The sequence below is a fragment of the Fundulus heteroclitus genome, chromosome 10 (genome assembly GCF_011125445.2).
Source record: "Fundulus heteroclitus isolate FHET01 chromosome 10, MU-UCD_Fhet_4.1, whole genome shotgun sequence".
Taxonomy (NCBI): Eukaryota; Metazoa; Chordata; class Actinopteri; order Cyprinodontiformes; family Fundulidae; genus Fundulus; species Fundulus heteroclitus.
This window is the reverse complement of record NC_046370.1, coordinates 19,708,313-19,718,958: the sequence shown is the minus strand read 5'-3', so window position 1 is coordinate 19,718,958 and position 10,646 is coordinate 19,708,313. Positions and strand designations below refer to the sequence as shown.

The window sequence follows — 10,646 nt, the reverse complement described above, 5'->3', positions numbered from 1 at the left end:
GTAATAAAAGAAAATCATGTGGGGCCCATAGAATGGGTGTTTAAGATCTGAGGAAAAATGAGTTTTGCAGCAGAGCAGGGAGCCGTACAGCATAATTAAAGCTATAGAAGGTTCCACTGTTCTTCTTGGTGAAACTGTTATCGTATAACGTTGACTGTCCCAAGCGAGTAACACTGAATGCAACTAGTTTTCAACAACTATGCCCGCTGCATGATGTTATAGAAACTGGTGTAACTGTCATAATTTGTCATCATTTTGCTCTCTACTTGATGCATGAACATTAATAAAAGTCTTCACAAAATACATTAGTTGTTGATTATTTTTCTTGCAGGAAACATAATTAGATTATTCTTAGATTTATTAGATTTTTTTTCCCCAGAACCACCCCGGGTTAAGAACAACCTTGTCTTTTTTTGTCCAGAAAACTGGCCTTCTAAATCCTTCTAAATGTGAAAACAGCACCCCCTGCTGTTTGGTCTGTACCTGCACTTCATAGTATAACTAGGAAGATGTCTAGGAGAATAATTTCAATAAACTCCTAAAAAAGTATACAACGTAATGTAACTGATGTTTGTCTTTAGTATTAGTAGGGCACATCACAAAACATTTGAGAGCCACTGATCTAAGACGTTGTATTAAAAGGTCTCTTAAAATGGTAGCAATGGTGTGGCCACAATTAGCAATTTTAAAAGTACAACTTTCTAAAACCTTTTTATACCTCCATAACAAAAGATTTGACAACCCCTAAGATATTCATTAGTTACAGGCCTCGTGGGCACCCATGTGACGCCGCAGATCCCCGTCACGTGAAAACGCTTTGCTGCAAACGTTGCACACAAACGGTTTCTCTCCCGAATGGATTCTCATGTGATTCTCTAGATGATACCTTTTATAAAACCTGCTCTTACAGACTTCACAGCCATACGGCCTCCCGTCTGTGTGGAGTCTCACGTGTCGCTTTAACTGGTCCTCCTTCACAAAGCGTTTACCGCAGTCGCCACAGCTAAACGTTGTGGTGTGAAAGCCCATGTGGTTCTTCAGGTGATTCTGTTGTGAGAACCCTTTGCTACAAACGCTGCAAATGAACGGTTTCTCCCCGGTGTGAACACGCATGTGGCTCTTCAGAAGATCCTGTCTTGAAAACCCTTTCGTGCAAAAACTACAAATGAACGGTTTCTCCCCAGTGTGAACCCGCATGTGACTCTTTAGATGAATTTGTTGTGAGAATCCTTTCGTGCAAAAACTACAAACAAACGGTTTCTCTCCTGTGTGAACGCGCATGTGACTCTTCAGGTGATCCTGTCTCGAAAATGCTTTACTACAAACACCGCAGGTGAACTGTCTCTCTGTGGGGTGGATCCTCATGTGGTTTTTAAGAGTTTCACGTCGCTGAAATCTCGTACCACAAACGTCACAGACAAATACTCTATCCTCAGAGTGATGTTTCATGTGGGTCTGAGGGGAACCCTTTTCTTTAAATCCTTCACCATAGAAATCAGACTTATGTTCTCCCTTTCCGCTGTGAGTCATCGTGTGTAATTTAACATCACTTTCATTGCTTAATCTTTTGCCAAAAAGGCTGTTGAAAGACCTACTCAGTTCTGGTTCTTCGCAGTTCTCGCCATCAGGCTCTGTTTCCATCTGTACCGTTGGGCTTCTGGTTGAAGCTTCTGTCTCTCTGTCGCCTTCAAGTTTCATTTGATGAAGCGCTGATGTCTGAGGTTTCTCTTCATCTACAATCTTTACAGTAAGCTGCTCTTCCTCCTGTTTGATCCAGAGTTCCTCCTCTTCCTCCTTTATCTTGATGAGCTCTGAGTACTGCCGGGTAAAACTGGAGCTCCGCAGATCAGGAACCTCTTCCTTAATCGCCAACAGCTCCCGATCCTCTGCAAGAGACACATGAACAACATGACTGAGAAGCTAAACAGCTGCTGCTTGGTGACCGAGGAGCTACAATGTTTATTCAGGCCTGGTTCTTTTACTTCTCCACCGAAGTCAAAACGTTTAGTTCAGTTAAATGTGGAAAACCGTTTTCTTTTTCCAGCTGTCTCAGATGAACTAACAAGAACAACAAGTAAAACAAGAAGCATCGAAAGTACAAAGAGTGTTAAAGCTGAATTTAGTAAATTATCACTTAACTTTTCAACAGGCCAAGTTTGCCTTAACTGTTTGTTGGGGCAAACTTGAAAGATTTGAGTTTGGGTAACAGAAAACAGCTACTTAGAAAATTAAAGCCAACAGACTGTGTGTAATATTTGAGAAAAAAAGAAAAATAAATGATGTGACATGGTGGAAAGAAAATTAGGATGTGAAAGTGCTCAAATTAGAAAACCTCAGCCCTAAAGCTTACTTATAGCTACTCAAGTAGGACAATGAAGTAAGTCTTTACTTGACTATTCTAGACATTCTTGTTCATAATGCAACTGCAAGAAAATATTTCCAAAGAAGTTATGGAATGCAAATAAAGAGTTAAATGACCTTGATTTGAAATACTTTATTTAACAAAGGTTCAGCCAGCCCTTTCCAGCTTCAAGAATAAAGTTAATCTCGGAAGGAAGGAAGGAAGGAAGGAAGGAAGGAAGGAAGGAAGGAAGGAAGGAAGGAAGGAAGGAAGGAAGGAAGGAAGGAAGGAAGGAAGGACAAACAAGGATGCAAAGAAAGACAAACAAGGATGCAAAGAAAGACAAACAAGGATGCAAAGAAAGACAAACAAGGAAAACAAGCATTGAAGAAAAGAAGGGAGGGAGAATGGAAGGATACAGAAAGAAGAAAACAAGTAGGGAAGGAGAAAAGGAGGGCCAGAATTAAGAATGGAAAATGACACACGGAATGAAAGAAGATGCACAATGACAGAAGAAATATAATAAGGACACACAGAAGAGAGGGAGAACATGGGGAAGGAAAGATGAAGGAAGGACCCGAGGAATAAAAGGGCAGGAATGACTCAAGGAAAGAAAGAAGGAACAAAAACAGCCAAAAGGAAGAAATGAGAAATAGAAAAAAATCAAGAAGGAAGGAAGGTTGGAAGTAAAGACAGAAGAAAGGACATGAGGAAAGAAGTTAGGATGCAACCTTTAGATTACAGAACAGGTAGTAAAGTCTGTTTACTGTTGTTATCGAAAAATGTTTTCGATAACATCCTCTTCTTATCTTATCGAACCGAATTCCAGACTTTTCCAGATTGCTCAGGACTCCTGTAAATAAAGATCAAAGTAAAAATAGGAGAAGGTCCGTACCGTCCAAATACTGTTTTCCCTGGATCTCCTCCCATCCTGTTCCAACTCCTGCTGGACCGGGCGGCATCTGTTCAGCTGAGCGTCTGGTCGGAGCTTCTGGCTCTGTGTTGTCTTCACTTTTAATGTGATGAAGCTCGGAGAACTGAGGTTTATCTTCATCGTCTTCAAGCTTCACAGTAACAACAGTGAAGGGAAACCTACTGTCATCCATCTCTTCCTCCTCATTGATCAGCTCTCCATTACTGTTAGTCCAGAGTTCTTTCTCTTCCTGTTTTATCTGGGGCTTTCTGGTTCAGACTGAAGCCCAACAAATCAGGAACCTCTTATTCAATCACCAACAACTGCTCCTCATCTGCAAGAAAGAAACAGACATCACATTTGAGTGAGAAGTTTGTAAATATATAAATATTTGTAGTCCTGGGTAGGGATGGAAAGCTAAATTGATACAGAGCAGCTGCCCGATAATAAATGTAAAGATGGTTTTGAACACAAACTGAGAAAAAAAAAACATTTAACAACTGCATGATCTGATTTTTCTGACATAAAGTGGTAGATTATCTCAAACTGGGAACATTTGTTTGAAGAGATGACTGAAGTTTCCAACATAGATTAACCTGGGAGAAGGGAGGGGGTTGATGTCAGGTGTTGAAGCAGAGTAACAAATAAAAGTTGCAGGACACCGGCCCTCACAAACCGGAAATGAGGACCACTGCTTTAGAGGGAGACCAGACCCAGAGCAGGTGCCTGTGAAATCAGACTGTAACGGATGTGGACCCCTGTTCCAAGTGGTTAGGCCCATTATCACCAGCAGAACTGATCAGTGCATGTGGTGTGGGGATTTGTTTCCCCTGTGCCAGGAGTGGCCCTGAGCAGGAAAACTGTTTTCCCAACAACAAAATGATGTTTCAAGTCAAGGAGACCAGTCAAGTCTGCAATGAATCAATGCATGTTAACTTCAACAACGGGGAAGACGAATTTCCAACAGTTGTCGTAAATTTTTCACAATGTCTGCTGGACATGGAAAGGCACCCTACTCAATGCATCACTGCAAACAGCTGCTATAGTCTAGAAAATTATTTTGCAAGATGAAGCGCATTATGCATAAAATAGATCCCTTCCATTAAAAATCAAAAGAATAACTACGTGTGCATTCCATCTAAAGAAAACATTTAGGATACCAAACCACACAATCTGTTTACATGTTCTCCATTAAAAACTGTTTGCTCCAATGTCAGATTTATTATTTATCTCACGCTGCCATACTCTGCATCTCTGCTCCAAATAATAAAGAAAGACAATGAGTTATTCGTGTAATTTTAGACACGTTGAGTCATTATGTATTCATTTTACATAGGGAATACATCATCGCTAACTCTTCGATGATTTTTGGACAGGAAGCTGCTGGATATCTTCTATCCATTCGGTCTATTGTGCCAGGCACTGCACTGCTGTAATCAACCCGGAGGACCGATGGAACGCAGTGCGCAGCCTCAGTGTCTCCTCTCCTCTTCAATTATCTGTTTATTGACCGGGATGTTTGTTGTTAAAAAAATACATGTGTTGTAATCAAAGTATTGCCGTTTATTCTATGTATTCACGCAGTAAAGGAGCATGTTCATACGTCGTTATAACGAGCTAACCTACCGGAGGAGTAAAACACCGTTTATTCCTGCAGCAACCATATTGAATCTGAACTGTGGGCTGGCCGGAGAGAACGCCCACTTTCCCAATCTGAACTCGGACTTTATGGAGGTAGTTGATTTTCCTAGTTAGGCTTCAGAAATGGAACAACACACCCTTAGTTAAGACCGTTTAACCTCAGAGCTTGTTCTTACCAGCTTTTTGATTTGTGGCAACATCCTACGGCTGATGGACACCGAGCTGTTCCATCTGCAGCTTGTCCTCTTAAGGCTGACTTTAAAAGTTTGTGTGATAAATAATTATCCATTTCCTTCCTGGTGTCCGTTCTCTCTAACATGAGCCAGACTGTAGCTGAAAACAGAAGCCCGGATCTTTATAATTATAACTAACCATGTATAAGGTTTTTTTTTTTTTTTTTCATTTGGAGCAGGCATCTGCGCGGACACCAACAGCAGGTCGCTGTGTGTTACTCTGCTGCCATCTACTGGACATTATTCGCTCCTACACCATTCAGTGTAAACAGATATATATATATAAACTTTTATTTATCCAGATTGAATGGAAGAAATACCTTTATTGACTTTTATGGTGACAAAAACAGGTTGAAGACGAATGAAAAACAGCTAAATTTAAAACTAACCTCAAGTTAAAAGCTATAACCTCATGGAAATGTTAAATCTCAGTTAGCCTGTCAGTAAATCTGGAGACTTTGCTCTTAGTCGAAGTACAGTGTTTGAAATTTTGTTAAAACAACGAAAAGAAAATCACAGATATTACACTACTGGACTTGATTTATTTCATTATTCACTTTAACAAGTAAAACGCAATGTTTTAAAGGTACAGCCTTGTGCTGACTTGTGTGTTTGCGTGTGACACAAAAGCTGGAAAAATAAGGGGGGTGGGACAAGTCATTCCAAAACCATCTTCTGAGAGTTCAACCAGCCCTGATTGTGGTGCTGCCCAAATCATTTTTACAATGTGCCAAGATGTTGAGATGTGTTACGAAGCATCCACTCTAGGCAACAATAATTTCAGATGTGACCACAGGATCTTAATGGGCGTTACTTAATACTTAAGTTATTTATTTATGTTTGCAGAAAACAATTGAAAAAATAGCCATATTCTAAGGAAAATCTATGTTGCACAAGTTTGCATTTATACAACTAACTGAACAAATTTTATTTTGGTTATTGTTTTAAAACATAATTCTTATGTTGTGCCCGATTTGCTAGATATATTGACTAAAAATGAAATAACAGTTTGATATCAGAACGAGGACAAAATAAATAAATTACCATAACATTTTTTCTAAGTGAATGAATGTACTCAGATGAAAAGTTAAATATTTAGATTATGTTCCGTAATGTTGATTTAAAATTTTACAAGGCTTTATCTGGAGGGCCAATATATTTGTCTGTGTCAAGATCACAATTAATTTTCTTATTAATTACTGTGGTGTTAAAAATAGTTAATGGATGGACTTTGGATTTTAAACTAGAGATGACCAAAAACTGTTTGAATTCTTCAAAATCACCTAAATAATCCACATGGAAGCTCCAAATTTCACTAAAGCAGTTTGACCATCAGACAGATTTTCTTTCTCTGTAAGTAAATTGGTTGGGCTAAAACTCCAAGCATCTCTGCATCTGCAGTACGGACTATTCCATAATCATCATTTCAGTCTGCACCAGATGGAAATTTAAAAAGAAAAAATGGACTTTGCACCCAGAAAGAGAATTCATTCAAGTTTTTTGATTTGTCCTGTATAGCAATGGATTTGTGCCTATTGCGGAAAAGTACCCACTGCCCCTGTGTAGGCATGTCAAGTAAGCTATGAGGTAAGACAGGATGAATGTGGAACTTAGGAGAGGCAAACATGTACAGAAACCAATCTATTAGCAGAATCCAAACACGTTCTGAAGACAATCATTACCCTGGTCACCATTTGCCCCAACTTTTCCATCCGTGGTAACATCTTTAGTGGCTTCTGCTTCATCAGATTTCAACTTTGTCTCAACTACTTAGTATTAGCATAAGCAAAACTTTGAACTGAAACTTTTACCGTTATTGTATAACTTTTCATTAAACAAAAACTACTCCTAAACCTAGTATGTGTGCACTGTACGGCAGAACAAACAGTAAACAGCATTTTACTGTAATCAACACTCCTGATAGGGACTGGGGTCCTTATGTTCAGCCTTCTTGAACTGCCTTTTCCGCACGACAGTGTAAACCTCAGACAAATAATAAAAAAGAGCCTTTGCAATGGATGTTATGCAATGACCTAAATCAGCCCACTGCGACCATTTAACATTTTACACAATAATATCTTCCTATTGCAGCAAGGCAACTTAAACCGAAATTACAGATGAGATGATCTGATTATGTTGGTCTGCCAAGAAAACAGCCCCCATTTGCATTTTCTTAAGTCAGGAATCTATCTTTATGTTGAACATATATTTATTTTTATTTTATCAGATAAAAGGTGTCATTTTTAAAGAAAAGGGTAGCACAGCTTGTTTCGCAGTCCAAGGTGTTAAAGCCTAATGTTTAAAGACCATTTAAAGAGACGCTAGAAGTAAAGCTTGTTGTTTCATGTGTAGATGGTTTTATGTGAAAGAAAAACATTGACAGGTCAAATGATTAAAGAATGAATGAAAAAGATAGAATATCCATTAAAAAAAAACAGTAACGCCCGCTGATGTTTCAAATACCAACAATGGTATCAGCAACAGAAAAACCTTTTTCTATCAACCTCTGAGACCTCACAGCAGAAAACCTTTTATATAATTACTCCGTCAGTCTAGATGTTATTCTCAAACAACTGTCATGGTCCATCTTAAAATACCTCCAAACAGAAAAAAACCTTGAACTGAGCAGTTGCTAATGATTGTGAACTCTCACTGTGTGTCTCTTGAGACTATCGTTGCGTGTAAAACTTGCACTACAAGCACTGCAGCTAAAAGGTTTTTCACCCGAGTGGGTACTCATGTGTGCTGTAAGATGCACCTTTCGGATGTATTTTTTTCCACATTCCTTACAGGCAAACTTTCGATTTTCAGTGTCTTGCTTCCATTCTCTTGTGTGTACCGACACGTGATACTTTAGCTCTGAGTTTCGATAAAATCTTTTATCACACCTGTCACACGCAAACGGCTTTTCACCTGTGTGACGTCTAATATGTCTCGTCAGAGCTCCCCGATGAGCGAATCTGGCTCCACAATAGCGGCAGAAAAATGGTTTCAATCCCGTGTGGGTTACCATGTGTTTCTGAAGATCTGCTTTAATCCTAAAATGTTTGTCACAGCCGCTGCAAGCAAACGGTTTTTCTCCTTTATGGATCATCATGTGGTTCCTCAGTGTTCCCTTTTGTGTAAATTTTTTACCACATTCTTCACACGGAAACGGTTTCTCTCCCGTGTGGCACGTCATGTGACCTTTAAGATTTTGCAGCTTGGTAAAAGTTTTACCACATTCATCACAAGTAAATGGTTTTTCTCCAGTGTGGATTCGTAGGTGAAGTTTAAGAATATGTGAGTGCCTAAAGGTTTTACCACAAACATCACAACTAAACGGTTTCTCTCCAGTATGGAGTCTCATATGGCATTTAAGATAATACCGATCCTTAAACATTTTCCTGCAAACGACACAAACAATTGATTTATTCCCAGCTTTGGCTATTGATCGTTTCAAATCAGCCAAATAGCTGGAAGACTTTTCTCCTGAATGAAACGTCAGATGTTTCAGGAATGACTGCCGGTACGTAAACTGTTTACAACACTCCGGGCAGCTGAAGGGTTTCTCGGTAGTTCTCCCTCTCACGCTGCTGTTTATGCCGGATTGAAGTGTCCTGCTATCCCTCCAGCCGTCATTGCGGTCTTTATTTTTGGAACCCGACACAATGTCATCACAGTCGTCACCACTCACTCCTGACCACAATTCCCCACTGATTTCATTTTCAGAACAGTCTGAAGCATTCGGTTGTAAAAGAACACGCGAATCCGGATTTCTGTCTGCTTTTGGGCCTCCGCAGTCTTCTTCTGGTTCTGTTTCCATATTTTCAGCAAGGCTACTGGTTGAAGCTCCAGTCTCGCTGCTGTCTTGAGAGTTGATGTGACGAACTTTCCGATAACTGAGGTTTCTCCTCACCTTCCCTCCTCACAGTCAGGTCCGCTCCCTCCTGACTGATCCACAGTTCCTCCACTTCCGCTGTTTCCTGGAGTGGTTCTGTGTCTTGCTGGTCCAAACCCAAGCTCCATAGATCAGGAACCTCCACTTTAATCACCAACAGCTGCTTCTCACCTGCATGAGAAACACAGACATCATGGCATAATGAGACTTTAGTAATTATACAGATGTTATTGCAATTATTTACTTGTTACGTCATTTTTAGCCCTTTGCTGCCTCCAACGTAAAAATGTGACTTTATCCAAAGGGTCTGGCTTTTCTACATCTAGGTCTGCTGCTGCAAGGTATATATTTCCCAGGCTGGCATTATTAAGGCACTTCTAAATATCCCTCAACCTAATGAGAAAAATTCGCATAGACTAATAAACAGTTATAGGTCACTGGTAGGTTGTAAAGGTTGTAAGTATAAAACAGGGTAGGCAATAAAAAGCTTTGCTTCAGCCTATTCCTTTTTTTTTGGTAAATTGTTGGTTTGTTTGTTTATCATTGTTTTTTTTACCGTTTCCTGTGTTTAATGTTGGATAATTTACTAAAAATAAAGTGAAAGAAAGAAAAGAAAGGTCCACCCCGTAATTACCCAGTTTCGTACGGACCTCCTGCCGTCCAGCTCCGTCTCCTGCTGGATCTGGGTTTCCGTTTAGTTCTGTTCCTTCATAGTCCTCTCCATCAGGTTGCGTACGTTTAGCCGGGCAGCTCGTTGGAGCTGCCGTCTCTCTGCTGTCTTCGGCTTGGATGTGATGCGGCTCTGATAACCGAAGGCCATCGTCTATAAGCTTCACAGTAACTTGCTCTCCATCTTGATTGATCCACATATCCTCCTCTTCCTTCTTTATGTGGAGGAGTTCTGGCTTCTGCTGGTTCAGTTTGGAGCTATGCAGATCGGAAATGTCTTTTTCGATCACCAAAAGCTGCTGCTTATCTGCAGGAGACATACGGACATTATAACGGATTGCATTATCATACGTTTTTTTGTTTTTTTTTAGCTCCAATAACTTTGAGTTGAGTCCCATTCAGCAGGACTCTGCACTGTTTGCTGAGGAAATCCATGTGTTTGTCCACACAGGGCCTGAAAACAAAACAGTCAAAGTTGGCATCGTGACTCCAGTCAAACTTCAAGTGATCTAAAAGAAGAACCGAAGTAAAGACCAGAACCAGTGAGTCCTGCAGCAGATCCAAACAAGTCAGCCCTTCCTCCTTATGTTACCTCAGTAATCAGTGTTCAGCCATGGAGATGAGACATAAAGAAACCCAAACAGACCCAGCTCTAATAACATCATGCATCACAACAACCGTTTCTGCGTCTAATTAGATTTCCGTCCTGGTGCACGAGATTGAAAAAGAATGTTACTTTCAGTTTTCTTATGGACAAAGACAGTAGGATAATTGTTTTTTTTTTTTAGATTTCCATCTTTGATCTGTGTTTCGTCTAACTGGATGCTCACTTTAATTATTAAATCTTTTTAAAATATAGTTCAAGTTAAATTTGGTTCTTTTAAACTGTTCTCATGATTCAATACAAAGGCCCCTTTCAGGGGCTCTTGTATTTAATCAGGACCCCCTGACTGCAGTTGTTTTCATTTT

General features: G+C 39.9%; 1 protein-coding gene across 7 annotated transcripts; it reads right to left on the bottom strand.

Annotated features, from left to right (window-relative positions):
• Positions 1-10,013, bottom strand: LOC105939469 (gastrula zinc finger protein XlCGF17.1). 7 transcript variants are annotated; one of them, XM_036142241.1, is made up of 4 exons: positions 9,643-10,013; positions 9,027-9,179; positions 3,237-3,588; positions 1-1,886 (listed from the first exon to the last, which is right to left on the bottom strand). In XM_036142241.1, the coding sequence occupies exons 1-3, from the start codon at positions 9,995-9,997 to the stop codon at positions 3,560-3,562; spliced, it is 537 nt and encodes a 178-aa protein (XP_035998134.1). In that variant the 5' UTR covers positions 9,998-10,013; the 3' UTR covers positions 1-1,886; positions 3,237-3,559. The 7 variants fall into 7 exon arrangements, with proteins under 7 accessions (XP_035998134.1, XP_035998132.1, XP_035998133.1 ...); XM_036142239.1 differs by having other exon boundaries at positions 9,643-10,008; XM_036142240.1 differs by having other exon boundaries at positions 9,659-10,008.
• Between the last annotated feature and the right edge of the window lie 633 nt (positions 10,014-10,646).

Excerpts from the sequence above, each read along its gene's own strand:
- LOC105939469 (XM_036142239.1), bottom strand. The coding sequence starts at position 3,447 with ATGGATGACAGTAGGTTTCCCTTCACTGTTGTTACTGTGAAGCTTGAA. Across the intron at positions 1,887-3,236 it reads GGGAAAACAGTATTTGGACG|AGGATCGGGAGCTGTTGGCG; the intron begins GTACGGACCTTC and ends TGTCTCTTGCAG.